Consider the following 27659-nt stretch of genomic DNA (forward strand, 5'->3'; position numbering starts at 1 on the left):
ACAGGAGTGTGCAGGCCCAGGAGTGAACAGGCCCAGATTCGTGCAGGCCCAGGTGTGTGTAGGCCCTGGAGTGTGCAGCCCCAGAGGTCTGCAGACACAAGACGGAACAGGCCTAGGAGTGTGCAGGCCAAAGAGTGTGCAGACCTGGGACTGTGCAGTCTCAGGGGTGTGCAAACACGGGGTAGAGCAGGTACTCGAGTGTACTGGCCCAGGAGTGTAGAGGCCCAGGTGTGTGCAGGCTCTGGGATGTGCAGGCCCAGGAGTGTGCAGGCCTAGGAGTGTGCAGACAGAGGAGTGTGCAGGCCCAGGATGGTACATTTCCAGGAGTGTGCAGGCCCATTAGTGGGCAGGCCCAGGAGTGTACAAGTCCAGGAGTGTGCAGGCCCAGGAGTATGCATCACAGTAGTGTGCAGACCCAGAGGTGTGCCGGCACAGGTTGGAACAGGCCTATGAGTGTGCAGGCACAGGAGGGAGAAGGCCCAAGAGTGTGCAGGCCAAGGAGAGTGCAGTCCCAGGAGTGTGCAGGCCGAAGAGTGTGCAGGTCCAGGAGAGGGCCAGCCGAATTGGGGGCAGGCCCAGGCACGGAAAGGCCCAGGAGCGTGCAGGCCCAGGAGTGTGCAGACGAGGGATTGTTCGGTCCCAGTAGAAGGCAGGCCCAGGAGTGTAGAGGGCCTGATGTGTGCAGGGCCTGTAGTGTTCAGGCCCAGGTGTGTGCAGGACAGGTGAGGGCCGTCACAGGAGAGGGCAGGGCCAAATGGGGCAGGCCCAGGAGTGTGCAGACAGAGGAGTGTGCAGGCCCAGGAGTGTGCATTCCCAGGAGTGTCAGGCCTATTAGTGTGCAGGCCCAGGCCAGGGCTGGCCCAGGAGTGTACAGGCCCAGGAGCGTACAGGCCCAGGTGTGTCAGGCACAGGAGTGTGCAGGCGCACAAGTGTGCAGTCCCAGAAGTGTGATGGCACAGGAGGGAGCAGGCCCAGAAGTGTGCAGATCCAGGACTGCAGGCGTAGGATAGGTGAGGCCCAGGAGTGTGCAGACAAGAGGAGTGTGCAGGCCGAGGAGCGTGCAGGCCCAGGTGTGTCAGGCACAGGGGTGTGCAGGCGCACAAGTGTGCAGTCCCAGAAGGGTGATGGCACAGGAGGGAGCAGGTCCAGAAGTGTGCAGATCCAGGACTGTGCAGGCGTACGATAGGTCAGGCCCAGGAGTGTGCAGCTCCAGGAGAGTGCCGGCCGAACTGGGGCAGGCCCAGGAGAGAGAAGGCCCAGGGTTGTACAGGCCCAGGAGTATGCAGTCACAAGAGTGAGCAGATACAGGAGTGTACAGGCCAAAGTTCGTGCAGGCCCAGGTGTGCGCAGGTCCAGGAGCGTGCAGGCCCAGAAGTGTGCAGATACAATACGGAACGGGCCCGGGAGTGTACAGGCCCAGGTTCCTGCAGGCCCAGGTGTGCGTAGGTCCAGGAGTGCGCAGGTCCAGGAGTGTGCAGGCCCAGTTGTGTGCAGGCCCAGGATTGTGCAGGCCCTGTCGACCCTGGAGGGCAGGATGCCGTGACCAGAGGAGGCGCTCTGTAGGACTGGGGGCGGAGGGCGGGAGAGCAGGCGGTTGGAGAGTCGGTGGTGAGGGCTGGAAAGGGGCAGAGCTGCACCAACCAGGTGTGCGGACCTGAGGGCGTGAGGCTGGGCGGCCTGCCGAGGGTGTTCCTGCAGCAGTGCTGGCCCTGGGTGAGGATGTGGTGGGACCAGGGCTGAGCCAGCGGGGCAGAAGGAGGAGGAGCGGGGAGGAGGGCGCCAGAGGGTGCACAGTGGACCGGTCACTGGGCATCTGCAGGTTTGGAGGCGCTCTGCTGTGTGGGGCTCCAGGCCTCCCTGGGTCTGGGGACGTGGGTGTGATGTGACTCGGAAGGAGGCCGGGTGCGCTTCGGACAGCACCCGCCATCTCTCCCACCCAGGCCCAGTGCTCATGGTCGTGTTGCAGCCTCAGTTTTCCGTCCACTGTCCCAGCAACCCGTTGGTGGTATTCTGAGCAGAGGCAGAGGGTGAGAGTCCTGACTTGGCTTTCCTTCCCTGTGTTTCCAAGTCCACACTCATTCCGCAAGTCGCACGACAGGCCAAGAAATCGGGAGACGCGGTGTCGGGGTAAAGAATAGTGAGTTGATTTGGAAAGCCAGCTGACCGAGAAGATGGCAGGCTAATGTCCTGGAGAGCCACCTTCTCCGAGTGAGAATTCAGGCTCCTTTTACGCTAAAAAGGAGAGGGGTTGTGGGTGGTTGGTGCAAAGTCCTTGGTGCAGGAATTCTTTGTTTTTGCAGTTGTGGGTCAGCTCATGGGGCCCCTGTAAAACCTCTAACAAAACAAATGTTACTTTCTGTTCTGCAGCTGCTTGTGTGTATGGGAGAGCAAAAGAGGTTTTATCCTGAAGGCTGAGAGCCTTGAGAACAGGCTCTTCTGTCAATTTCAGGCTGAAGGCAACATTGATTTCCAAAAGGTGCAGAGCTGGTAAGACAGCCTGGAAAACAGCAGAGGGTTAAAGGAAAAAGAACAGATCTAATAGGCAGTCAGATCTGGTCTTTTCTATTACACCTGCTGCCCCAGCAGGGCTGGCCTCAGGGAGGAAGGGCGCCCCCCCCAGCCCCCGAGAGCCGCCTGCAGGGGGTGGGGAAGGCAGGGAGGGGGTCTGCCGTGCTGGGGAGGTAAACTAGACATGGCTGATACATGGACAGTGAGTGCAAAGTTAGAAAACCTCTGGGTTTTCCCTCTTTAGGGAGGGAGAGGGAGGCTCAGCATAGGTCCTTGAGCTTCCGCGAGAGAAGTGGCTCTCAGCCCAGGTCGGCTGCGGGCGCCTCTGGGGTTGTCACACCTGAGGGGCCCTCTGTGGACGGGTCCTGTGTTCTTGGCACTGACGTGGATTTTCCTCCTCCTCTTCCCCAAGGGGCGGTAGTGGCTCCGGGGGCAGCTTCCAGCCGATCACGGCCATCCTGCTGTCCTCATGCACGCTGGCCCTGCACGCCCGGCAGCTGGACGTCAGGCTGCAGCTGGACTACGTCTCCGCCTCGCAGGTAAGAGGAGCCCCGCTGCTTCCCTGGGGACCGGCAAGGGGGTCCCTCGGGAGGGGTTTCGGTTGGGGGCTCCTGGCTAGACGCCACAGCCGTGTGAGTGGCACCGTTGGGGTGAAGGAGGCTGGTGCCAGGGACAGGGCAGGTCCAGGAGTATGCAGGCCCAGGAGTGTGCGGGCCCAGGAGTGTGGAGACACTGGAGAGGGCCGGCCCAGGAGTGTGCAGGGACAGATGTGAGCAGACCCTGGAGTGTGCAGGTCCATGAGAGGGTCGGGCGAAGTGGGGGCTGGCCCGGGATAGGGCATGGCCAGGGGTGTGCAGGCCCAGAGTGTGCTTGCCCAGGGTTATGCAGACACAGGACTGTGCAGGTGCAGGAGTGTGTAGGCCCAGGAGATTGCTGGCACAGGTGGGAACAGGCCTAGGAGTGTGCAGGCATAGGTGGGAGGAGGCCCAGGAGTGTGCAGGCCCAGTAGTGTGCAGGCCCAGGAGTGTGCATACAGAGGAGTGTGCAGGCTCAGTAGGGTGCAGGCCCAGGCCAGGGCAGGCCTAGGAGAGTACAGGCCCAGGAGTGTGCATGTCCAGGAGTGTGCAGACACCAGAGTGTGCAGAGACAGAAGTGTGCAGGCCCAGGAGTGTACAGGCTCAGGCCTGAGCAGTCCCAGGAGTGTGCAGAGAGTGGAGGGTGCAGGCCCAGGCCATGGCAGGCCCAGGAGTGTGCAGTCCCAGGAGTGTGCCGGCACACGTGGCAACAGGCCTAGGAGTGTGCAGGCATAGGTGGGAGCAGGCCCAGGAGTGTGCAACCCAGGAGTGTGCAGAACCAGGTAGGGGAGGCCTAAGGGTGTTCAGGCGCAGGAGGGAACAGGCCAGGAGTGTGCAGGCCAAGGAGAGTGCAGGGCCAAGAGAGGGCAGGCCCAGGTGTGTGCATGCCTAGGAGTGTTCAGGCACAGGAGGGAGGAGGCACACGAGTGTGCAGACGCAGGAGTGGGCAGACACAGGATTCAGCAGGCCCAGTAGTGTGCAGGTCCAGGAGTGTGCAAGCCCAGGAGTGTGCAGGCCAAGGAGAGTGCAGGCCCAGGAGAGGGCAGGCCGAGGAGTGTGCAGGCCCAAGAGTGTGCAGGTCCAGGAGAGGGCGGGCCGAACTGGGGGCAGGCCCAGGCGAGGAAAAGCCCAGGAGCGTGCGGCCCAGGAGTGTGCAGACGAGGGATTGTGCGGGCCCAGGAGAAGGCAGGCCCAAGAGTGTGCAGACACAGGAGTCAGCAGGCCCTGGAGTGTGCTGGCCCAGGTGTGTGCAGGCCCAGGAGAGTGCAGACAGAGAGTGTGGAGTCCCAGTAGTGTGCAGGCCCAGTTGTGTGCAGGCCCAGGATTTGCAGGTCCTGGAGTGTGCAGGCCCAGAGGTGTGCAGACACAAGTCGAACATCCCCAGGAGTCTGCAGGCCAAGAAGTGTGCATAGCCAGGACTGTGCAGTCCCAGGAGTGTGCAGACACGGGGCGGAGGAGTCACACGAATGTACTGGCCCAGGAGTGTAGAGGCTAAAGTGTGTGCAGGCTCTGGGATGCGCAGGCCCAGGAGTGTGCAGGTCCAGGGGTGTGAAGGCCCAGGAGTGTGCAGACAGAGGAGAGTGCAGGCCCAGGAGCGTGCAGGCCCAGGCCACGGCAGGCCCAGGAGTGTAAAGGCCCAGGAGTATACAGAGCGAGGAGTGTGCAGTCCCCGGAGTGTGCAGAGACAGGGGTGTGCAGGCCCAGGAGACGGCAGGCCCATGAGTGTGCAGTTCCAGGAGTGTGCAGGCCTAGGAGAGGGCAGGACCTGCAGTGAAGAGGCCCAGGTTCGTGCAGGCCCAGGTATGTGCAGGCACTGTAGTGTGCAGGCCCAGAGGTGTGCAGACAGAAGTCGAACAGGCCTAGGAGTCTGCAGGCCAAGGAGTGTGCATAGCCAGGACTGTGCGGTCCCAAGAGTGTGCAGACACGGGGCGGAACAGGCACACGACTGTACTGGCCCAGGAGTGTAGAGGCCCAGGTGTGTGCAGGCTCTGGGATGCGCAGGCCCAGGAGTGTGCGGGTCCAGGTGTGTGAAGGCCCAGGAGTGTGCAGACAGAGGAGTGTGCAGGCCCAGGAGTGTGCAGATCCAGGAGGATAAAGGCCTATGTGTGTTCAGGCCCAATATTGTGCAGGTCGTGCCTTTGCAGGCCGATGAGTGTGCAGTTGCCGAAGTGTGCGGGCCCAGTAGTGTGCAGGCCCAGGCCAGGGAAGACCCAGTCCAGGGAAGGCCCAGGATGGTACAGGTCCAGGTGTGTACAGGCCCAAGAGTGTGCAGACACAGGGGTCAGCAGGCCCAGGAGTGTGCAGGCCTAGGAGTGTGTAGGCCGAGGAGTGTGCAGACAGAGGAGTGTGCATGCCCAGGAGTGTGCAGGCCCAGGAGTGTACAGACAGAAGAGTGTGTAGGCCCAGGTGGGTGCATTCCTAGGTGTGTGCAGCCCCATTAGTGTGCAGGCCCAGGCCAGGGCAGGCCCAGGGGTGTTTAGGCCCAGGTTCGTGCCGGCCAAGGAGAGGGCAGGCCCAGGAGTGAACAGGCCCAGGTTCGTGCAGGCCCAGGTGTGTTCAGGCCCTGGAGTGCGCAGGCCGAGAGGTGTGAAGACACAAGACGGAACAGGCCCAGGAGTGTGCAGACAAGAGGAGTGTGCAGACAAGAGGAGTGTGCAGGCCGAGGAGCGTGCAGGCCCAGGTGTGTCAGGCACAGGAGTGTGCAGGCGCCCAATGTGCAGTTCCAGAAGGGTGATGGCACAGGAGGGAGCAGGTCCAGAAGTGTGCAGATCCAGGACTGTGCAGGCGTACGATAGGTCAGGCCCAGGAGTGTGCAGCTCCAGGAGAGTGCCGGCCGAACTGGGGGCAGGCCCAGGAGAGGGAAGGCCCCGGAGTGTGCAGACAGAGGAGTGTGCAGGCCCAGGAGTTTGCAGGCCCAGGAGAGGGCATGCCCAGGGGTGTGCAGGCCCAGGAGTGTGCAGCCCCAGGAGTGTGCAGACAGAAGAGTGTCCAGGGCCAGGATAGGGCAGGCCTAGGAGTGTACAGGCCCAGGAGTGTGCAGACACCAGAGTGTGCAGAGACAGAAGTGTGCAGGTCCAGGAGTGTACAGGCTCAGGGCTGTGCAGTCCCAGGAGTGTGCAGACAGAGGAGGGTGCAGGCCCAGGCCAGGGCAGGCCCAGGAGTGTGCAGTCCCAGGAGTGTGCCGGCACACGTGGGAACAGGCCTAGGAGTGTGCAGGCATAGGTGGGAGCAGGCCCAGGAGTGTGCAGGCACAGGAGGGAACAGGCCAGGAGTGTGCAGGCCAAGGAGAGTGCAGGGCCAAGAGAGGGCAGGCACAGGAGTGTGCAGGCCCAGGAGTGTGCAGTCCCAGGAGTGTGCCGGCACACGTGGGAACAGGCCTAGGAGGGTGCAGGCATAGGTGGGAGCAGGCCCAGGATGGTGCAGGCTCAAGATTGTGCAGGTCCAGGAGTCTGCAGGCCCATGAGTGTGCAGTTCCAGGAGTGTGCAGGCTTAGGAGAGGGCAGGACCAGGATGGTGCAGGCTCAAGATTGTGCAGGTCCAGGAGTCTGCAGGCCCATGAGTGTGCAGTTCCAGGAGTGTGCAGGCTTAGGAGAGGGCAGGACCAGCAGTGAAGAGGCCCAGGTTCATGCGGGCCCAGGAGAAGACAGGCCCAAGAGTGTGCAGGCACAGGTGTCAGAGGGCCCTGGAGTGTGCCTGCCCAGGTGTGTGCAGGCCCAGGAGTGTGCAGACAGAGGAGTGTGCAGGCTGAGGAGTGTGCAGGCCCAGGCCACGGCAGGCCCAGGAGTGTACAGGCCCAGGAGTATACAGACCGAGGACTGTGCAGTCCCCGGAGTGTGCAGAGACAGGAGTGTGCAGGCCCAGGAGTGTGCAGGCCCAAGGGTGTGCAGGCCTAGGAGTGTGCAGATGAGGGATTGTGCAGGCCCAGGAGAAGGGAGGCTCAGGAGTGTGCAGGCCCAGCAGTGTGCAGGCCTGGGGGTGTGTAGGCCCAGGAGTGTACAGGCCCAGGATTGTGCAGGCTCAAGATTGTGCAGGTCTGGGAGTGTGCAGGCCAAGGGGTGTGCAGTTCCATGTGTGTGCAAACAGAGGAGTGTGCAGGACCAGTAGGGTGCAGGCCGAGGTGTGTACAGGACCAGGAGTGTTCAGGCCCATTAGTGTGCAGGACCAGGCCAGGGAAGACCCAGACCAGGGAAGGCCCAGGATTGTACAGGTCCAGGAGTGTGCAGGCCCAAGAGTGTGCAGCCCCAGGAGTGTGCAGACAGAAGAGTGTCCAGGGCCAGGATAAGGCAGGCCTAGGAGTGTACAGGCCCAGGAGTGTGCATGTCCAGGAGTGTGCAGACACCAGAGTGTGCAGAGACAGAAGTGTGCAGGTCCAGGAGTGTACAGGCTCAGGGCTGTGCAGTCCCAGGAGTGTGCAGACAGAGGAGGGTGCAGGCCCAGGCCAGGGCAGGCCCAGGAGTGTGCAGTCCCAGGAGTGTGCCGGCACAGGAGGGAACAGGCCAGGAGTGTGCAGGCCAAGGAGAGTGCAGGGCCAAGAGAGGGCAGGCACAGGAGTGTGCAGGCCCAGGAGCGTACAGGCCCAGGATTGTGCAGGCTCAAGATTGTTCAGGTCCAGGAGTGTGCAGGCCCATGAGTGTACAGTTCCAGGAGTGTGCAGGCCTAGGAGAGGGCAGGACCAGCAGTGAAGAGGCCCAGGTTCGTGCAGGCCCAGGTATGTGCAGGCCCTGTAGTGTGCAGGCCCAGAGGTGTGCAGACAGAAGTCGAACAGGCCTAGGAGTCTGCAGGCCAAGGAGTGTGCATAGCCAGGACTGTGCGGTCCCAAGAGTGTGCAGACACGGGGCGGAACAGGCACATGACTGTACTGGCCCAGGAGTGTAGAGGCCCAGGTGTGTGCAGGCCATGGGATGCGCAGGCCCCGGAGTGTGCAGGTCCAGGGGTGTCAAGGCGCAGGGGTGTGCAGACAGAGGAGTGAGCAGGCCCAAGCGTGTGCACGTCAAAGAGAGGGCGGGCCTAATAGGTGGTGGCCCAGGCGAGGAAAGGACCAGGAGAATGCAGGCTCAGGAGTCGGCAGGCCCAGGAGTGTGCAGGCCCATGAGTGTGCATTCCTAGGTGGGTGTAGCACCATTAGTGTGCAGGCCCAGGCCAGGGCATGCCCAGGAGTGTACAGGTCCAGGAGTGTTCAGGCCCAGGAGTGTACAGGCCCAGGAGTTTGCAGGCCCAGGTGTATGCAGTCTCAGAAGTGAGCAGATACAGGAGTGTGCAGGCCCAGGTGTGTACAGGCCAAAGTTCGTGCAGGCCCAGGCGTGTGCAAACACCAGAGTGTGCAAGACAGGAGTGTGCAGGTCCAGGAGTATACAGGCCTAGGTGTGTTCAAGCCCAAGATTGTGCAGGTCCTGGAGTGTGCAGGCCAATGAGTGTGCAGTTCCAGGAGTTTGCAGGCCCAGTAGTTTGCAGGCCCAGGCCAGGGAAGGCCCAGACCAGGGAAGGCCCACGAGTGTGCAGACAGAGGAGTGTGCAGGCCCAGGAGGGTGCATTCCTAGGTGTGTGTAGGCCCATTAGTGTGCAGGCCCAGGCCAGGGCAGGCCCAGGAGTGTGCAGGTCCAGGACTGTGCAGTGCCAGGAGTGTGTAGACACGGGGCGGAGCAGGCACATGAGAGTAGTGGCCCAGGAGTATAGAGGCCCAGGTGTGTTCAGGCTCTGGGATGCGCAGGCCCAGGAGTGTAGGGTCTAGGGTTGTGCATGCCCAGAAGTGTGCAGACAGAGGAGTGTGCAGGCCCAGGAGCGTGCAGGCCCAGGCCAGGTCAGGCCCAGGAGTGTACAACCCAGGAGTATACAGACCGAGGAGTGTGCAGACCCCGGAGTGTGCAGACTCAGGTGTGTGCAGGCCCAGGAGTGTACAGGCCCACGTTCGTGCAGGCCCAGGCGTGTGCAAACACCACAGTGTGCAGAGACAGGAGTGTGCAGGCCCAGGAGTATACAGGCCCAGGTGTGTTCAAGCCCAAGATTGTGCAGGTCCTGGAGTTTGCAGGCCAATGAGTGTGCAGTTCCAGCAGTTTTCAGGCCCAGTAGTTTTCAGGCCCAGGCCAGGGAAGGCCCAGACCAGGGAAGGCACAGCAGTGTACAGGTCCAGGGGTGTACAGTCCCAGTAGTGTGCAGAACCAGGTGAGGGCAGGCCCCAGAGTGTGCAGGCCCAGGAGAGGGCAGGCCCAAGGGTGTCCAGGTGCAGGAATGGGGAGTCCTAGGACCGTGCACGCCATGCAGAGGGCAGGCCCATGAGTGTACATGGCCAGGAGTGTGCAGGCACAGGAGGGAGGAGGTACACGAGTGTGCAGGCCTAGGAGTGTGCAGGACTTGTGAGGGCCGTCACAGGAGAGGGCAGGGCAATTTGGGGCAGGCCCAGGAGTGTGCAGACAGAGGAGTGTGCAGGCCCAGGAGGGTGCAGTCCCTGGAGAGTGCAGGCCCATTTGTGTGCAGGCCCATGCCAGGGCACGCCCAGGAGTGTACAGGTCCAGGAGTGTGCAGGCCCAGGAATGTGTAGGCACAGGAGTGGGCAGGCCTAGGAAAGGGCAGGCCCAGGAGTCAAGAGGCCCAGGTTCGTGCAGGCCCAGGTGTGTGCAGGCCCTGGAGTGTGCAGGCCCAGAGGTATGCAGACACAAGACGGAACAGGCCCATGAGTGTGCAGGCCAAGGTGTGTGCAGACCCAGGAATGTGCAGTCCCAGGAGTTTGCAGACACGGGGGGGAGCAAGCACACGTGTGTACTGGCCCAGGTGTGTAGAGGCCCCGATCTGTGCAGGCTCTGGGTTGTGCAGGCCCAGGAGTGTGAAGATGCAGGGGTATGCAGGCCCAGGAGTGTGCAGACAGAGGTGTGTGCAGGACCAGGAGCGTGCAGGCCAAGGCCACGGCAGGCCCATGAGTGTACAGGCCCAGGAGTATACAGACCGAGGAGTGTGCAGACCCCGGAGTGTGCAGAGACAGGAGTGTGCAGGCCCAGGAGTGTGCAGGCCCAAGAGTGTGCAGGTCCAGGAGAGGGCGGGCCGAACTGGGGGCAGGCCCAGGTGAGGAAAGGCCCAGGAGCGTGCAGGCCCAGGAGTGTGAAGACACCAGAGTGTGCAGTTCCATGGGTGTGCTGGCCCAGGAGTGTGCAGACAGAGGAGTGTGCAGGCCCAGGTGTGTACAGGCCCAGGAGTATACAGACCGAGGAGTGTGCAGAACCCGGAGTGTGCAGAGACAGGAGTGTGCAGGCCCAGGGGTATACAGGCCCAGTACTCTGCAGGCCCAGGAATGTCCAGGCCCAGGAGTGTGCAGATGAGGGATTGTGCGGGCCCAGGAGAAGGCAGGCCCAGAAATGTGCAGGCCCAGCAGGGTGCAGGCCCAAGTATGTGCAGGCTCATGATTGTGCAGCTCCAGGTGGGTGCAGGCCAATGAGTGTGCAGTTCCAGGAGTGTGAATGCCTAGGAGAGGGCAGGCACGGCTGTCAAGAGTCCCAGGTTCGTGCAGGCCCAGGTTTGTGCAGGCCCAGCAGTGTGCAGGCCCAGGAATGTGCAGGCTCAAGTGGGAAGTGTTTGTTGGGCCTGAGCAACTGTCCCCTGTCCTCCACCTCTGTCCCTGCCTGGCTGCACCTCTGCAGCTGCTCTCCTGCTCTCCTGGCCTCTTAGCTCTGTATCCCTCTCCCTCTCATGGTAGTCTTCTCTGCGTTTGCCTGCCTCTGGACAGATGGCCCAAGTCAGGACCCATGGGGGCTAGGGTGGAGGGGACTGGGGACTGGGTGGGGGAATTCAGAGAGCTGTCCTGTCCCCTGTGGTCCTCATTTGCACATCCATGTACTGGGCTGAGGAGGAACTCCATGCCCCAGGACACGCCCTAACTTCACAGGTCGTGGAGTACGGCCTGGATGCCTGGGGAACCGGCCTGGTGGGCGAGGACAGGGCAGGAATGGACAGGGGCGGACCCACTGCCTCTGCTGCCTCACCTGCTGGGCTGGGGAGAGCTCTGCCCAGGAAGCAGGAAGGCCTAGCAGGATGCGGGCCTCTCCCAGGGCCCTCATCCCGGCCGACTGAGGCCCCGTGGGCCAGAGAGGCCATAGCCTGCAGGCTGGGGCGCCAGGGTGGGAAGGAGGCTGGGAGCCCCCTGACCGTGTGCCCTGTCTCCTGGGTGGCCAAGGCTGCCTGGCTGCCGTTCATTTGCTCAGTTTATCAGGTAATGAGATGAAAGTGAGGCTTCCAGACAGAGGGGGCGTTGAGCCGGGGGAGAATGGCTGCTTCCTTCTGGGCCTGGAGGGGCAGCCCACCCCCCAGCCTTGCCCACTCCTCTGCTGCCCCCTCACAGCCCACCCAGCCCAGGAGCCCTGTGGCCACCCAGCAGAGGGGGTCCTGCGAGCCTCTGCCGAGCACTGTGGGCCCCAGGAGTCCTTGCGAACAGCCCCCCATTGCGGTTACGCTAGTCTGAATGACATTCGTTAGGTGTCAGCTGTGAGTGGGACGCACGTTAACGGCACAGCAATGATAACAGAAGTAGCAGTCACCACTCGCTGAGTGTCCCTCCGTGGTGGTTGCGCGGCCAAGCTCAGGTGGCGGTCTGGGACCAGGAACAGGGCTCGTCTGTGATAAGGGCCAGGCACCCTGTGTCAGGACCCGAGGTCAGTCTGTGATGAAATTCAAGGCTCAGTGTGTGACCAGGGTCATGTCTAGGTCTGAGGGTCAGCCTGTCCTCTGAGCCGGTGGCCCCCTGCCTGGCCTCTCCACCCCCTCCTCCCACCACGTCCTCACCACCTGGGTCACCAAGGTAACCAGCCTTGAAATAATGGGTGTTTCAGCAGCTGAGGCCTAACTTGAATTTATCCTGAAAGACTCGGTTCTGCAGCAGTTGCCAGGGAAACTAAGGGGCATCCTGTCTCTCCCACCCACTGCCAGTTTCCACGTCAGTCAGGCTTCCACTTGACACCTGGGCTGGGGCAGCAAAGGGGGGTGGGCAGAACGTGCCCACCCTGGCCCTGCTACCAGTCCTGTCTCCTGGACCCCAGGCCTCTGTGCTTTTGTCTCAGTGTGATGGGATGGGATGGGATGGCTCAGCAGGGGAGCCCACTGAGGTATATATAGAGTGCCAGGCGGGAGGCCCTGGGGTCGGTTTTGGCAGGCAGGCTTAGTCTGGGGCCAGCGAGCGGAGCACTTGGAATCTGATCCTGGATTTGATCCCAGCTCCTCTCCTTGTCAGCCTGGTGGCTAACTTGGTGTCTGTCTGCATCTGTCAAATGGGTGTGGTCATGGGGCTGTTGAGGTCATCCGAGCAAAGTGGTAGTGATGAAGGCCCCCTGGGCAGCCTCGGCTGTCATATCTTCAGAGCTGCTCCCCTGCCCTGTGCCGAGGGCATGGAGGCATTCCTGGGGCTCCCTGCCTTCCCCCGGGCTCTGGTCTGCTTCCCATCTCCTCCACCCTGGCCCCCAGGGTCTTTCCACAACATTCCCAGTTCAGAGTGAAGTCCTGTTTGTGCAGTATCCTTGAGACCCTGGCTTCACCTGTCTTCTGAGACTTGGGCCTCCACACCATCTCCAGGGCAGACCTTCCTCTTTGAGCCTCAGTTGTCTCTGCTGTAGGCGGGTGAACGTTTGGTTCCTGGGTGGACTGAGACTCAAGGCTTCTGTGTACTGAGGTTACCAGCACAGAGCAGGCGCAGGGGGTAGTCAGGACTCCCTTGCCCAGGTTTATACCCAGAGAGCCAACCTTGGGGAGAGCAATCTTCCTTGAAGATTGTGGGGCCCAGTCCAACTCAGCCTCCTCCCCAATTGGGGAAGCAGGGCGTCGCTTCAGGTGGGCAGGCTCAAGTCTTCCCATCTGAACAATGAGAGCAGAGAGGTCTCCCTTGTGGGATCACAAGGCATCGTGCCCAGACCCAGGACGTGGCTCAAAACCAGGTCCCTCGGCCCCCGCATAGTCAGGATTCATGCAGAACTCAGCCCTGCCCCTGCCCTGCGGCCCTCCCTGGCAAGTCCTCCCTGGGCCTCTGCTGCACAGCTGGGAGCTCAGGGGTCAAGCACGGTGCACGCCCACTCCCGTAAGGTTGCAGCCACCCCTCCTACCCATCCCTTGTCTGGCAGAGGGGCTCTGCCTCTGGGTTCAGGGGAAAGTGGGACCCATGGGAGGGTGGGCTCTGTGAGAGGAGAAGTTTCTGCTAGGGCGTGGGGGGTGTGATATTCTCAGTTGCCACATCACTCAGCAGGGAGAAGGAGCCCCGCCTTCCAAATTGGGGGAGTTAGGGGTGTCCCTTTCTAGCGTCCGGTTCATTCACCAGGCCCCCCTTGATGGTCAGTTCCCAACACAGGCACGGGGACCGCTGGGAGGGGACTCTGCACATCTCTAGCCGCCCTCCCCGGAACAGAGCACCTGGACACTGAACCTGCTGCCCATCAATACAGTGGGTTCCCTGGGATCAACTCTGATCCCAGCAACGTGCCCACACCTGTCATCTCCCACCATTTCAGGCATCAGTCCGTCCTCAGATGAGGGGTTTGAGGCCGTGGTGGGATGTACTTCACGGGCATAAATAGCATAAAACTACATGGTAGTGATGGTCGGACAGCATGGGAATGCACTTAATGTTCCTGAAATGCAGTTTAAAAGGGAAAAAATCTGTATTTTATTAAAGGAAGTGGGAAATGGAAAATTATAGAATGCCATAAATGATGTAAAACAAATAAACTAAACTAAAGAAGAAGAAAACAAAAGCAAATTCAGGGGTAGGGAAGTCAACTTCGGGTAGGGGAGGGGATACATGTTGGGATTTTGGAGAAGGTGTAGGAGGGGGCAGAGGGGGCTCAGCCCTAAGGGGTGATGATGCCCGAAATGGTTCTCCACTGCCCAGCGGCGCAGGTGCAGGTGCAGGATCTGCAGGCTTTTCAGGAGCAGCAAGATCAGCAGGAGCGGCAGGCTCTTCAGGAGCGGCTAGATCAGCAGGAACGGCAGGTTCTTCAGGAGCGGCGGGCTCTTCAGGAGCGGCAAGATCAGCAGGAGCTGCAGGCTCTTCAGGGGTGGCAAGATCAGCAGGAGCGGCAGGCTCTTCAGGAGCTTCAGGCTCTTCAGGAGCGGCTAGATCAGCAGGACCGGCGGGCTCTTCAGGAGCGGCGGGCTCTTCAGGAGCGGCTAGATCAGCAGGAGCAGCGGGCTCTTCAGGAGCGGCTAGAGCAGCAGGAGCGGCAGGCTCTTCAGGAGCGGCAGGCTTTTCAAGAGCTGCAGGCTGTTCTGGAGCGGCTAGATGATCAGGAGCAGCGGGCTCTTCTGGAGTGGCTAGATCAGCAGGAGCGGCAGGCGCTTCAGGAGCGGCTAGATCAGCAGGAATGGCGGGCTCTTCAGGAGCGGCTAGATCTGCAGGAGCGGCAGGTTCTTCAGGAGCGTCGGGCTCTTCAGTAGCTGCAGGCTGTTCAGGAGCGGCAAGATCAGTAGGAGCTGCAGGCTCTTCAGGAGTGGCAAGATCAGCAGGAGCGGCGGGCTCTTCAGGAGTAGCGGGCTCTTCAGGAGCGGCAAGATCAGCAGGAGCTGCAGGCTCTTCAGGAGTGGCAAGATCAGCAGGAGCTGCAGGGTCTTCAGGAGTGGCAAGATCAGCAGGAGCGGCAGGCTCTTCAGGAGCGGCTAGATCAGCAGGAGCGGCAGGTTCTTCAGGAGTGGCGGGCTCTTCAGGAGCGGCTAGAGCAGCAGGAGCGGCAGGCTCTTCAGGAGTGGCAAGATCAGCAGGAGCGGCAGGCTCTTCAGGAGCTGCAGGCTGTTCAGGAGCGGCTAGATTAGCAGGAGCAGCGGGCTCTTCAGGAGTGGCTAGATCAGCAGGAATGGCAGGCGCTTCAGGAGCGGCTAGATCAGCAGGAACAGCAGGCTCTTCAGGATCGGCGGGCTCTTCAGGAGCGGCAGGCTCTTCAGGAGCGGCTAGATCAGCAGAAGCGGCAGGCTCTTCAGGAGCGGCTTGATCAGCAGGAATGGCGGGCTCTTCAGGAGCGGCTAGATCAGCAGGAGCGGCAGGTTCTTCAGGAGTGGCGGGCTCTTCAGGAGCGGCTAGAGCAGCAGGAGCAGCAGGCTCTTCAGGAGTGGCAAGATCAGCAGGAGCGGCAGGCTCTTCAGGAGCTGCAGGCTTTTCAGGAGCTGCAGGCTGTTCAGGAGCGGCTAGATGAGCAGGAGCAGCAGGCTCTTCAGGAGCAGCTAGATCAGCAGGAATGGCAGGCGCTTCAGGAGCGGCGGGCTCTTCAGGAGCTGCAGGCTGTTCAGGAGCGGCAAGATCAGTAGGAGCTGCAGGCTCTTCGGGAGTGGCAAGATCAGCAGGAGCGGCAGGCTCTTCATATGCAGCTGGAGCAGCAGGATCTTCATGTTCAGCAGGAGCAGCTGGAGGGTGTTCGCGGTCTCGTGCTGGACCCTGGTGGTCCTGTTTTTGTTTTCTGGCGTCTTCCCCTGCCTCTGCCTGCTCTGGACCTGTAACTGTTGGACGTGGAGAGAGCTTTAAGTCTAGTGGTTCTGCTCAGGCACAACCTGGAAAAAGGTACCCACATGCCTCCCTTTCCACGTGCCTTTTCAAGGACAGAAATCTTCCCAGAGCTTTGCAGGCAGCTCCCACTGAGCAAGTGCCCACAGGCACTTGTTCTGTGACTGAATTCTTCCAGACAGGTGGTCTGAGGCCAGTCTTTGCTCTGGTCCCAACTACAGACTTTGGGGATGCCTCCCTGTGTGGCCCAGCCCTCCGCCCTCCCTCACCTACACACCCACACCGGCCCCGCCCTTCTCACCTTTGGGCTCTGCTTCGGGGGGCTCCTGGTCCTCTACCTGAATCCCCAGGAGGTGGGCACGGTGCTCCAGGTCAGAGCCGGGGGTGCTGAGCTGCCCCTCAGCCCTGGGCAAGATCCTGGGGAGAGACCTGGGCGATGTCTGGGCAGGAGGCCGTGGTGGTGGGGAGCCCTTCATACCCAGACTCTTCTGGAGCCTGTGCTGGCCTTCCACAGTGTGGCACACCAGCCCCTCACTTGGAGAGGTGGCATGAGTGTCCTGGTTCCCCGGATCCTGCGGTGTCTGGCTCTGCAATGACAGTGACCGGCAGCCGGCCCGGTCCGGAGGTCTCAGAGCCCTGCCCGGCCAGGACCACTCCTGCTTCTGCCCCACTCGACCCTCTGCTGCCAGATCAGACTGGGACCTTGGTCATCTCAGTCACCCGGGAGGCAAGAGACACACCCTAGGGCATGGGCGCCACCTCGGGCAGCAGGGCCCTGCCCCGGTTCTCCACATCCCAGCCAGCCCACTTGGACCCAGGCTGGGGACGTGATCGGCCCCCCAGGCCTCTGACCCTTCCTCAGCCTGCTCTTGCTTGAGGCAGGACCCCCCCCCAACATGACTGCCCCACCGCCACCAGTCAGGAAGGGGCCGTGGGGCCACCCGGGTGGGGTCTGAGTGGTGACCCGGCCTGGGCGGGCCTGCCCTGGGCCTCCCTGTGTTACCTTTCGGTCCCTCTGGCCAAAAGGCCAGAGGCGCCTGGGGTGAGACCCGACCCACTGTCGGCACTGTTGGCAAAGGCCGTTGCTGCGGGCTTTCCGGGGGCCGCGACCTCGGGATCTTGGGATGCAACAAAACATGTCTGAGCTGAGCTGAGTTCACCAGCCAAGTCAGTTGAGAAGTGTCCTTCTCTACACAGCGGGTGCCTGGTGACCTGGGTCCCAAGTTCTGTTGGGCTCTGTTGCCAGGGAAGTGAGGTCACTTCCTGGGGTCCCCTTCCCCAAGCTTCCTCCTTACACAAAGCTCCCCAAGGGCCTCTCTGGGCTGCTGATGGCTCACTTCCCACCCCATGCCATGTCCACCCAGTGACACCAACTCGGCCCCTCCTATTGCCCTGGGGAGGCCTGGATGCAGCCAGGGTCACAGCTCTGACGACACAGCTGGGTTCAGACCCGGCTCCCCCGCCAGCAGTGCTGTCACCCTGGACAAGCCACCTGCTTCTCAGGGTCTCCCCAATCCCCCATTGGCCCAGTGGGGATCATTCAGGACCCTGCTTCCTAGGAAAGCCATCATGTCTCTAGAACCACAAACACCTACTGCACCTGTCACCTCTGCGGGCTGGCATCACAGGGAGCTCATGCACAGACTCAGCAAAGGAAGGGCCCCACAGAGGGCTTGTGGGGAGCAGGGCACACCCCACACAGGCCGGGGTCTGCCCTGGGATCTGGGGAAAGTCACCCTCCTTGCCGCCTGCTTCCCAGCTCCCTGTCGGCGGGTTGAAATTAAACACAACTCTGATATCGTCCATTCTGGCATGCGACCTCCTAGGTCGTTCTGTCATGTCAGATTCAGGCCCAGTGCCCCATCTAGGCCTCTAGGGTGCGCTGCCCCACAGTGGCTCCCTGCTTTTTTTTTGCCTTCTGGTCACACATCCTTGTGTGATTCCCACACAGTCCCCTGCAGGTTGGATGGATACTGGGACCGGGTTCTGCCAAATTGGGGGCAGGTGCAGGCAAGGAAAGGCCCAGGAGTGTGCAGGCACAGGAGTGTTCAGGCCCATTAGTGTGCAGGCCCAGGCCAGGGCAGGCCCAGGTGTGTACAAGTCCAGGAGTGTGCAGGTCCAGGAGTGTACAGGCCGAAGAGAGGGCATGCCCAGGAGTGTGCAGGCCCAAGAGTGTGCAGGTCAAGGAGAGGGCGGGTCTAATTGGGGGCGGCCCAGGCGAGGAAAGGCCCAGGAACGTACAGGCCCAGGAGTGTGCAGACGAGGGATTGTGCGGGCCCAGGAGAAGGCAGGCCCAAGAGTGTGCAGACACAGAAGTCAGCAGGCCCTGGAGTGTGCAGGCCTAGTAGTGTGCAGACAGAGGAGTGTGCAGGCCCAGGAGGGTGCATTTCCAGGAGTGTGCAGGCCCATTATTGTGCAGGCCCAAGAGTGTACAGGTCCAGGAGTGTGCAGGCCCAGGGGTGTGCAGACATAGGAGTGTGTAGTCCCAGGAGTGTGCCGGCACAGGTGGGAACAGGCCTAGGAGTGTGCAGGCACAAGTGGGAGTAGGCCCAGGAGTGTGCCGGCACAGGAGGGAGCAGGCCCAGGAGTGTGCAGGCCAAGGAGAGTGTAGGCCCAGGAGAGGGCAGGCCCAGGAGTGTGCAGGCCCAGGAGTGTGCAGCCCCAGGTGTGTGCAGACAGAAGCTTGTCCAGGGCCAGGAGAGTGCAGGCCCAGGGCAGGTCAGTCCCAGGAGTGTACTGTCCCAGGAGTATCCAAGGCCAGGAGTGTGCAGAGACAGGAGTGTGCAGGCCCAGGAGTGAACAGGCCCAGATTCGTGCAGGCCCAGGTGTGTGTAGGCCCTGGAGTGTGCAGCCCCAGAGGTCTGCAGACACAAGACGGAACAGGCCTAGGAGTGTGCAGGCCAAAGAGTGTGCAGACCTGGGACTGTGCAGTCTCAGGGGTGTGCAAACACGGGGTAGAGCAGGTACTCGAGTGTACTGGCCCAGGAGTGTAGAGGCCCAGGTGTGTGCAGGCTCTGGGATGTGCAGGCCCAGGAGTGTGCAGGCCTAGGAGTGTGCAGACAGAGGAGTGTGCAGGCCCAGGATGGTACATTTCCAGGAGTGTGCAGGCCCATTAGTGGGCAGGCCCAGGAGTGTACAAGTCCAGGAGTGTGCAGGCCCAGGAGTATGCATCACAGTAGTGTGCAGACCCAGAGGTGTGCCGGCACAGGTTGGAACAGGCCTATGAGTGTGCAGGCACGGGAGGAAGAAGGCCCAAGAGTGTGCAGGCCAAGGAGAGTGCAGTCCCAGGAGTGTGCAGTCCCAGGAGTGTGCAGGCCCAAGAGTGTGCAGGTCCAGGAGAGGGCCAGCCGAATTGGGGGCAGGCCCAGGCACGGAAAGGCCCAGGAGCGTGCAGGCCCCAGGAGTGTGCAGACGAGGGATTGTTCGGTCCCAGTAGAAGGCAGGCCCTGGAGGGTAGAGGGCCAGATGTGTGCAGGGCCTGTAGTGTTCAGGCCCAGGTGTGTGCAGGACAGGTGAGGGCCGTCACAGGAGAGGGCAGGGCCAAATGGGGCAGGCCCAGGAGTGTGCAGACAGAGGAGTGTGCAGGCCCAGGAGTGTGCATTCCCAGGAGTGTCAGGCCTATTAGTGTGCAGGCCCAGGCCAGGGCAGGCCCAGGAGTGTACAAGTCCAGGAGTGTGCAAGCTTAGGAGTGTTCAGGCCGAAGAGAGTGCAGGCCCAGGAGAGGGCATGCCCAGGAGTGTGCAGGCTCTAGGGTGTGCCGACCCAGTAGTGTGCAGACACAATACGGAACAGGCCAAGGAGTGTGCAGGCCAAAGAGTGTGCAGACCCAGGACTGTACAGGCCCAGGAATGTGCAGACACGGGAGGGAGCAGGCACACGAGTGTACTGGCACAGGAGTGTTCAGCCCAGGTGTGTGCAGGCTCTGGGTTGTGCAGGCCCAGGAGTGTGCAGACAGAGGAGTGTGCTGGCCCAGGAGGGTACAGTCCCAGGAGTGTGCAGGCCCATTAGTATTCAGGCCCAGGCCAGGGCTGGCCCAGGAGTGTACAGGCCCAGGAGCGTACAGGCCCAGGTGTGTCAGGCACAGGAGTGTGCAGGCGCACAAGTGTGCAGTCCCAGAAGTGTGATGGCACAGGAGGGAGCAGGCCCAGAAGTGTGCAGATCCAGGACTGTGCAGGCGTAGGATAGGTGAGGCCCAGGAGTGTGCAGACAAGAGGAGTGTGCAGGCCGAGGAGCGTGCAGGCCCAGGTGTGTCAGGCACAGGGGTGTGCAGGCGCACAAGTGTGCAGTCCCAGAAGGGTGATGGCACAGGAGGGAGCAGGTCCAGAAGTGTGCAGATCCAGGACTGTGCAGGCGTACGATAGGTCAGGCCCAGGAGTGTGCAGCTCCAGGAGAGTGCCGGCCGAACTGGGGCAGGCCCAGGAGAGAGAAGGCCCAGGGTTGTACAGGCCCAGGAGTATGCAGTCACAAGAGTGAGCAGATACAGGAGTGTACAGGCCAAAGTTCGTGCAGGCCCAGGTGTGCGCAGGTCCAGGAGCGTGCAGGCCCAGAAGTGTGCAGATACAATACGGAACGGGCCCGGGAGTGTACAGGCCCAGGTTCCTGCAGGCCCAGGTGTGCGTAGGTCCAGGAGTGCGCAGGTCCAGGAGTGTGCAGGCCCAGTTGTGTGCAGGCCCAGGATTGTGCAGGCCCTGTCGACCCTGGAGGGCAGGATGCCGTGACCAGAGGAGGCGCTCTGTAGGACTGGGGGCGGAGGGCGGGAGAGCAGGCGGTTGGAGAGTCGGTGGTGAGGGCTGGAAAGGGGCAGAGCTGCACCAACCAGGTGTGCGGACCTGAGGGCGTGAGGCTGGGCGGCCTGCCGAGGGTGTTCCTGCAGCAGTGCTGGCCCTGGGTGAGGATGTGGTGGGACCAGGGCTGAGCCAGCGGGGCAGAAGGAGGAGGAGCGGGGAGGAGGGCGCCAGAGGGTGCACAGTGGACCGGTCACTGGGCATCTGCAGGTTTGGAGGCGCTCTGCTGTGTGGGGCTCCAGGCCTCCCTGGGTCTGGGGACGTGGGTGTGATGTGACTCGGAAGGAGGCCGGGTGCGCTTCGGACAGCACCCGCCATCTCTCCCACCCAGGCCCAGTGCTCATGGTCGTGTTGCAGCCTCAGTTTTCCGTCCACTGTCCCAGCAACCCGTTGGTGGTATTCTGAGCAGAGGCAGAGGGTGAGAGTCCTGACTTGGCTTTCCTTCCCTGTGTTTCCAAGTCCACACTCATTCCGCAAGTCGCACGACAGGCCAAGAAATCGGGAGACGCGGTGTCGGGGTAAAGAATAGTGAGTTGATTTGGAAAGCCAGCTGACCGAGAAGATGGCAGGCTAATGTCCTGGAGAGCCACCTTCTCCGAGTGAGAATTCAGGCTCCTTTTACGCTAAAAAGGAGAGGGGTTGTGGGTGGTTGGTGCAAAGTCCTTGGTGCAGGAATTCTTTGTTTTTGCAGTTGTGGGTCAGCTCATGGGGCCCCTGTAAAACCTCTAACAAAACAAATGTTACTTTCTGTTCTGCAGCTGCTTGTGTGTATGGGAGAGCAAAAGAGGTTTTATCCTGAAGGCTGAGAGCCTTGAGAACAGGCTCTTCTGTCAATTTCAGGCTGAAGGCAACATTGATTTCCAAAAGGTGCAGAGCTGGTAAGACAGCCTGGAAAACAGCAGAGGGTTAAAGGAAAAAGAACAGATCTAATAGGCAGTCAGATCTGGTCTTTTCTATTACACCTGCTGCCCCAGCAGGGCTGGCCTCAGGGAGGAAGGGCGCCCCCCCCAGCCCCCGAGAGCCGCCTGCAGGGGGTGGGGAAGGCAGGGAGGCGGTCTGCCGTGCTGGGGAGGTAAACTAGACATGGCTGATACATGGACAGTGAGTGCAAAGTTAGAAAACCTCTGGGTTTTCCCTCTTTAGGGAGGGAGAGGGAGGCTCAGCATAGGTCCTTGAGCTTCCGCGAGAGAAGTGGCTCTCAGCCCAGGTCGGCTGCGGGCGCCTCTGGGGTTGTCACACCTGAGGGGCCCTCTGTGGACGGGTCCTGTGTTCTTGGCACTGACGTGGATTTTCCTCCTCCTCTTCCCCAAGGGGCGGTAGTGGCTCCGGGGGCAGCTTCCAGCCGATCACGGCCATCCTGCTGTCCTCATGCACGCTGGCCCTGCACGCCCGGCAGCTGGACGTCAGGCTGCAGCTGGACTACGTCTCCGCCTCGCAGGTAAGAGGAGCCCCGCTGCTTCCCTGGGGACCGGCAAGGGGGTCCCTCGGGAGGGGTTTCGGTTGGGGGCTCCTGGCTAGACGCCACAGCCGTGTGAGTGGCACCGTTGGGGTGAAGGAGGCTGGTGCCAGGGACAGGGCAGGTCCAGGAGTATGCAGGCCCAGGAGTGTGCGGGCCCAGGAGTGTGGAGACACTGGAGAGGGCCGGCCCAGGAGTGTGCAGGGACAGATGTGAGCAGACCCTGGAGTGTGCAGGTCCATGAGAGGGTCGGGCGAAGTGGGGGCTGGCCCGGGATAGGGCATGGCCAGGGGTGTGCAGGCCCAGAGTGTGCTTGCCCAGGGTTGTGCAGACACAGGACTGTGCAGGTGCAGGAGTGTGTAGGCCCAGGAGATTGCTGGCACAGGTGGGAACAGGCCTAGGAGTGTGCAGGCATAGGTGGGAGGAGGCCCAGGAGTGTGCAGGCCCAGTAGTGTGCAGGCCCAGGAGTGTGCATACAGAGGAGTGTGCAGGCTCAGTAGGGTGCAGGCCCAGGCCAGGGCAGGCCTAGGAGTGTACAGGCCCAGGAGTGTGCATGTCCAGGAGTGTGCAGACACCAGAGTGTGCAGAGACAGAAGTGTGCAGGCCCAGGAGTGTACAGGCTCAGGCCTGAGCAGTCCCAGGAGTGTGCAGAGAGTGGAGGGTGCAGGCCCAGGCCATGGCAGGCCCAGGAGTGTGCAGTCCCAGGAGTGTGCCGGCACACGTGGCAACAGGCCTAGGAGTGTGCAGGCATAGGTGGGAGCAGGCCCAGGAGTGTGCAACCCAGGAGTGTGCAGAACCAGGTAGGGGAGGCCTAAGGGTGTTCAGGCGCAGGAGGGAACAGGCCAGGAGTGTGCAGGCCAAGGAGAGTGCAGGGCCAAGAGAGGGCAGGCCCAGGTGTGTGCATGCCTAGGAGTGTTCAGGCACAGGAGGGAGGAGGCACACGAGTGTGCAGACGCAGGAGTGGGCAGACACAGGATTCAGCAGGCCCAGTAGTGTGCAGGTCCAGGAGTGTGCAAGCCCAGGAGTGTGCAGGCCAAGGAGAGTGCAGGCCCAGGAGAGGGCAGGCCGAGGAGTGTGCAGGCCCAAGAGTGTGCAGGTCCAGGAGAGGGCGGGCCGAACTGGGGGCAGGCCCAGGCGAGGAAAAGCCCAGGAGCGTGCGGCCCAGGAGTGTGCAGACGAGGGATTGTGCGGGCCCAGGAGAAGGCAGGCCCAAGAGTGTGCAGACACAGGAGTCAGCAGGCCCTGGAGTGTGCTGGCCCAGGTGTGTGCAGGCCCAGGAGAGTGCAGACAGAGAGTGTGGAGTCCCAGTAGTGTGCAGGCCCAGTTGTGTGCAGGCCCAGGATTTGCAGGTCCTGGAGAGTGCAGGCCCAGAGGTGTGCAGACACAAGTCGAACAACCCCAGGAGTCTGCAGGCCAAGAAGTGTGCATAGCCAGGACTGTGCAGTCCCAGGAGTGTGCAGACACGGGGCGGAGCAGTCACACGAATGTACTGGCCCAGGAGTGTAGAGGCTAAAGTGTGTGCAGGCTCTGGGATGCGCAGGCCCAGGAGTGTGCAGGTCCAGGGGTGTGAAGGCCCAGGAGTGTGCAGACAGAGGAGAGTGCAGGCCCAGGAGCGTGCAGGCCCAGGCCACGGCAGGCCCAGGAGTGTAAAGGCCCAGGAGTATACAGAGCGAGGAGTGTGCAGTCCCCGGAGTGTGCAGAGACAGGGGTGTGCAGGCCCAGGAGACGGCAGGCCCATGAGTGTGCATTTCCAGGAGTGTGCAGGCCTAGGAGAGGGCAGGACCTGCAGTGAAGAGGCCCAGGTTCGTGCAGGCCCAGGTATGTGCAGGCCCTGTAGTGTGCAGGCCCAGAGGTGTGCAGACAGAAGTCGAACAGGCCTAGGAGTCTGCAGGCCAAGGAGTGTGCATAGCCAGGACTGTGCGGTCCCAAGAGTGTGCAGACACGGGGCGGAACAGGCACACGACTGTACTGGCCCAGGAGTGTAGAGGCCCAGGTGTGTGCAGGCTCTGGGATGCGCAGGCCCAGGAGTGTGCGGGCCCAGGTGTGTGAAGGCCCAGGAGTGTGCAGACAGAGGAGTGTGCAGGCCCAGGAGTGTGCAGATCCAGGAGGATACAGGCCTAGTTGTGTTCAGGCCCAATATTGTGCAGGTCGTGGACTGTGCAGGCCGATGAGTGTGAAGTTGCAGAAGTGTGCGGGCCCAGTAGTGTGCAGGCCCAGGCCAGGGAAGACCCAGACCAGGGAAGGCCCAGGATTGTACAGGTCCAGGAGTGTGCAGGCCCAAGAGTGTGCAGACACAGGAGTCAGCAGGCCCTGGAGTGTGCAGGCCTAGGAGTGTGTAGGCCAAGGAATGTGCAGACAGAGGAGTGTGCAGGCCCAGGGGTGTGCAGGCTCAGGAGTGTGCACACAGAGGAGTGTGTAGGCCCAGGAGGGTGCATCCCTAGGTGTGTGCAGCCCCATTAGTGTGCAGGCCCAGGCCAGGGCAGGCCCAGGAGTGTACAGGTCCAGGAGTGTGCAGGCCCAGGATTGTACATGCCCAGGAGTTTGCAGGCCCAGGAGTATGCAGTCTCAGGAGTGAGCAGATACAGGAATGTGCAGGCCCAGGTGTATGCAGTCTCAGGAGTGAGCAGATAAAGGAGTGTGCAGGCCCAGGTGTGTACAGGCCCAGGTTCGTGCAGGCCCAGGCGTGTGCAAACTCCAGAGTGTGCAGAGACAGGAGTGTGCAGGTCCAGGAGTATACAGGCCTAGGTGTGTTCAAGCCCAAGATTGTGCAGGTCCTGGAGTGTGCAGGCCAATGAGTGTGCAGTTCCAGGAGTTTGCAGGCCCAATAGTTTGCAGGCCCAGGCCAGGGAAGGCCCAGACCAGGGAAGGCCCACGAGTGTGCAGACAGAGGAGTGTGCAGGCCCAGGAGGGTGCATTCCTAGGTGTGTGTAGGCCCATTAGTGTTCAGGCCCAGGCCAGGGCAGGCCCAGGAGTGTGCAGGTCCAGGACTGTGCAGTGCCAGGAGTGTGTAGACACGGGGCGGAGCAGGCACATGAGAGTAGTGGCCCAGGAGTATAGAGGCCCAGGTGTGTTCAGGCTCTGGGATGCGCAGGCCCAGGAGTGTAGGGTCTAGGGTTGTGCATGCCCAGAAGTGTGCAGACAGAGGAGTGTGCAGGCCCAGGAGCGTGCAGGCCCAGGCCAGGTCAGGCCCAGGAGTGTACAACCCAGGAGTATACAGACCGAGGAGTGTGCAGACCCCGGAGTGTGCAGACTCAGGTGTGTGCAGGCCCAGGAGTGTACAGGCCCACGTTCTTGCAGGCCCAGGCGTGTGCTAACACCACAGTGGGCAGAGACAGGAGTGTGCAGGCCCAGGAGTATACAGGCCCAGGTGTGTTCAAGCCCAAGGTTGTGCAGGTCCTGGAGTTTACAGGCCAATGAGTGTGCAGTTCCAGCAGTTTTCAGGCCCAGTAGTTTTCAGGCCCAGGCCAGGGAAGACTCAGACCAGGGAAGGCACAGCAGTGTACAGGTCCAGGGGTGTACAGTCCCAGTAGTGTGCAGAACCAGGTGAGGGCAGGCCCCAGAGTGTGCAGGCCCAGGAGAGGGCAGGCCCTAGGGTGTCTAGGCGCAGGAATGGGGAGTCCTAGGACCGTGCACGCCATGCAGAGGGCAGGCCCATGAGTGTACATGGCCAGGAGTGTGCAGGCACAGGAGGGAGGAGGTACACGAGTGTGCAGGCCTAGGAGTGTGCAGGACTTGTGAGGGCCGTCACAGGAGAGGGCAGGGCAATTTGGGGCAGGCCCAGGAGTGTGCAGACAGAGGAGTGTGCAGGCCCAGGAGGGTGCAGTCCCTGGAGAGTGCAGGCCCATTAGTGTGCAGGCGCATGCCAGGGTACGCCCAGGAGTGTACAGGTCCAGGAGTGTGCAGGCCCAGGAATGTGTAGGCACAGGTGTGGGCAGGCCTAGGAAAGGGCAGGCCCAGGATTCAAGAGGCCCACGTTCGTGCAGGCCCAGGTGTGTGCAGGCCCTGGGGTGTGCAGGCCCACAGGTATGCAGACACAAGACGGAACAGGCCCATGAGTGTGCAAGCCAAGGTGTTGCAGACCCAGGAATGTGCAGTCCCAGGAGTTTGCAGACACGGGGGGGGGCAAGCACACGTGTGTACTGGCCCAGGTGTGTAGAGGCCCAGATCTGTGCATGCTCTGGGATGCGCAGGCCCAGGAGTGTGCAGATCCAGGGTTATGCAGGCCCAGGAGTGTGCAGACAGAGGAGTGTGCAGGCCCAGGGGGGTGCATTCCTAGGTGTGTGCAGCCCCATTAGTGTGCAGTCCCAGGCCAGGGCAGGCCCAGGTGTGTACAGGTACAGGAGTGTGCAGGCCCAGGAGTGTATAGGCCCAGGAGTTTGCAGGCCCAGGCCAGGGAATGCCCAGACCAGGGAAGGCCCAGGAGTGTACAGGTCCAGGAGTGTGCAGGCCCAGGGGTGTGCAGGCCCAAAAGTGTGCAGGCACAGAAGTGTGCAGTCCCAGGAATGTGCCAGCACAGGTGGGAACAGGGCTAGGAGTGTGCAGGCACAGGTGGGAGCAGGCCCAGGAGTATGCAGGCACAGGAGGGAGCAGGCCTAGGTTCGTGCAGGCCCTGGAGTGTGTAGACACCAGAGTGTGCAGAGATAGGAGTGTGCAGAGAAGGAGTGTGCAGGCCCAGGTGTGTTTAGGCCCAGTGCTGTGCAGGTCCAGCAGTGTGCAGGCCCAGGAGTGTGCAGATCCAGGAGGATAAAGGCCTATGTGTGTTCAGGCCCAATATTGTGCAGGTCGTGCCTTTGCAGGCCGATGAGTGTGCAGTTGCAGAAGTGTGCGGGCCCAGTAGTGTGCAGGCCCAGGCCAGGGAAGACCCAGTCCAGGGAAGGCCCAGGATGGTACAGGTCCAGGTGTGTGCAGGCCCAAGAGTGTGCAGACACAGGGGTCAGCAGGCCCAGGAGTGTGCAGGCCTAGGAGTGTGTAGGCCGAGGAGTGTGCAGACAGAGGAGTGTGCATGCCCAGGAGTGTGCAGGCCCAGGAGTGTACAGACAGAAGAGTGTGTAGGCCCAGGTGGGTGCATTCCTAGGTGTGTGCAGCCCCATTAGTGTGCAGGCCCAGGCCAGGGCAGGCCCAGGGGTGTTTAGGCCCAGGTTCGTGCCGGCCAAGGAGAGGGCAGGCCCAGGAGTGAACAGGCCCAGGTTGGTGCAGGCCCAGGTGTGTTCAGGCCCTGGAGTGCGCAGGCCGAGAGGTGTGAAGACACAAGACGGAACAGGCCCAGGAGTGTGCAGACAAGAGGAGTGTGCAGACAAGAGGAGTGTGCAGGCCGAGGAGCGTGCAGGCCCAGGTGTGTCAGGCACAGGAGTGTGCAGGCGCCCAATGTGCAGTTCCAGAAGGGTGATGGCACAGGAGGGAGCAGGTCCAGAAGTGTGCAGATCCAGGACTGTGCAGGCGTACGATAGGTCAGGCCCAGGAGTGTGCAGCTCCAGGAGAGTGCCGGCCGAACTGGGGGCAGGCCCAGGAGAGGGAAGGCCCCGGAGTGTGCAGACAGAGGAGTGTGCAGGCCCAGGAGTTTGCAGGCCCAGGAGAGGGCATGCCCAGGGGTGTGCAGGCCCAGGAGTGTGCAGCCCCAGGAGTGTGCAGACAGAAGAGTGTCCAGGGCCAGGATAGGGCAGGCCTAGGAGTGTACAGGCCCAGGAGTGTGCAGACACCAGAGTGTGCAGAGACAGAAGTGTGCAGGTCCAGGAGTGTACAGGCTCAGGGCTGTGCAGTCCCAGGAGTGTGCAGACAGAGGAGGGTGCAGGCCCAGGCCAGGGCAGGCCCAGGAGTGTGCAGTCCCAGGAGTGTGCCGGCACACGTGGGAACAGGCCTAGGAGTGTGCAGGCATAGGTGGGAGCAGG

At 61.8% G+C, this 27659-nt stretch overlaps 2 protein-coding genes across 2 annotated transcripts in view; one reads left to right on the plus strand and one right to left on the minus strand.

Annotated features, from left to right (window-relative positions):
- The window catches only part of LOC140695417 (uncharacterized), an 82434-nt gene extending 60220 nt beyond the window's left edge, over positions 1-22214 (plus strand). The window contains exons 10-15 of the mRNA XM_072958114.1: positions 1941-2137; positions 2368-2487; positions 2921-3047; positions 20650-20846; positions 21077-21196; positions 21630-22214. Coding sequence (XP_072814215.1) covers positions 1941-2137; positions 2368-2487; positions 2921-3047; positions 20650-20846; positions 21077-21196; positions 21630-21990 — 1122 coding nt within the window. The 3' untranslated portion in view covers positions 21991-22214. The remainder of the gene's footprint in view (positions 1-1940; positions 2138-2367; positions 2488-2920; positions 3048-20649; positions 20847-21076; positions 21197-21629) is intronic.
- LOC140695401 (uncharacterized) lies at positions 13496-16945 on the minus strand. The gene is made up of 3 exons (XM_072958098.1): positions 16538-16945; positions 15836-16121; positions 13496-15530 (listed from the first exon to the last, which is right to left on the minus strand). The coding sequence occupies exons 1-3, from the start codon at positions 16670-16672 to the stop codon at positions 13738-13740; spliced, it is 2214 nt and encodes a 737-aa protein (XP_072814199.1). The 5' UTR covers positions 16673-16945; the 3' UTR covers positions 13496-13737.
- Positions 22215-27659: the final 5445 nt, after the last annotated feature.

The sequence above is a fragment of the Vicugna pacos genome, unplaced genomic scaffold (genome assembly GCF_048564905.1).
Source record: "Vicugna pacos unplaced genomic scaffold, VicPac4 scaffold_203, whole genome shotgun sequence".
NCBI classification, from domain to species: domain Eukaryota; kingdom Metazoa; phylum Chordata; class Mammalia; order Artiodactyla; family Camelidae; genus Vicugna; species Vicugna pacos.

Excerpts from the sequence above, each read along its gene's own strand:
- LOC140695401 (XM_072958098.1), bottom strand. The coding sequence starts at position 16,672 with ATGTTTTGTTGCATCCCAAGATCCCGAGGTCGCGGCCCCCGGAAAGCC. Across the intron at positions 16,122-16,537 it reads TTGGCCAGAGGGACCGAAAG|AGCCAGACACCGCAGGATCC; the intron begins GTAACACAGGGA and ends CTGTCATTGCAG. Across the intron at positions 15,531-15,835 it reads CCCCGAAGCAGAGCCCAAAG|TTACAGGTCCAGAGCAGGCA; the intron begins GTGAGAAGGGCG and ends CACGTCCAACAG.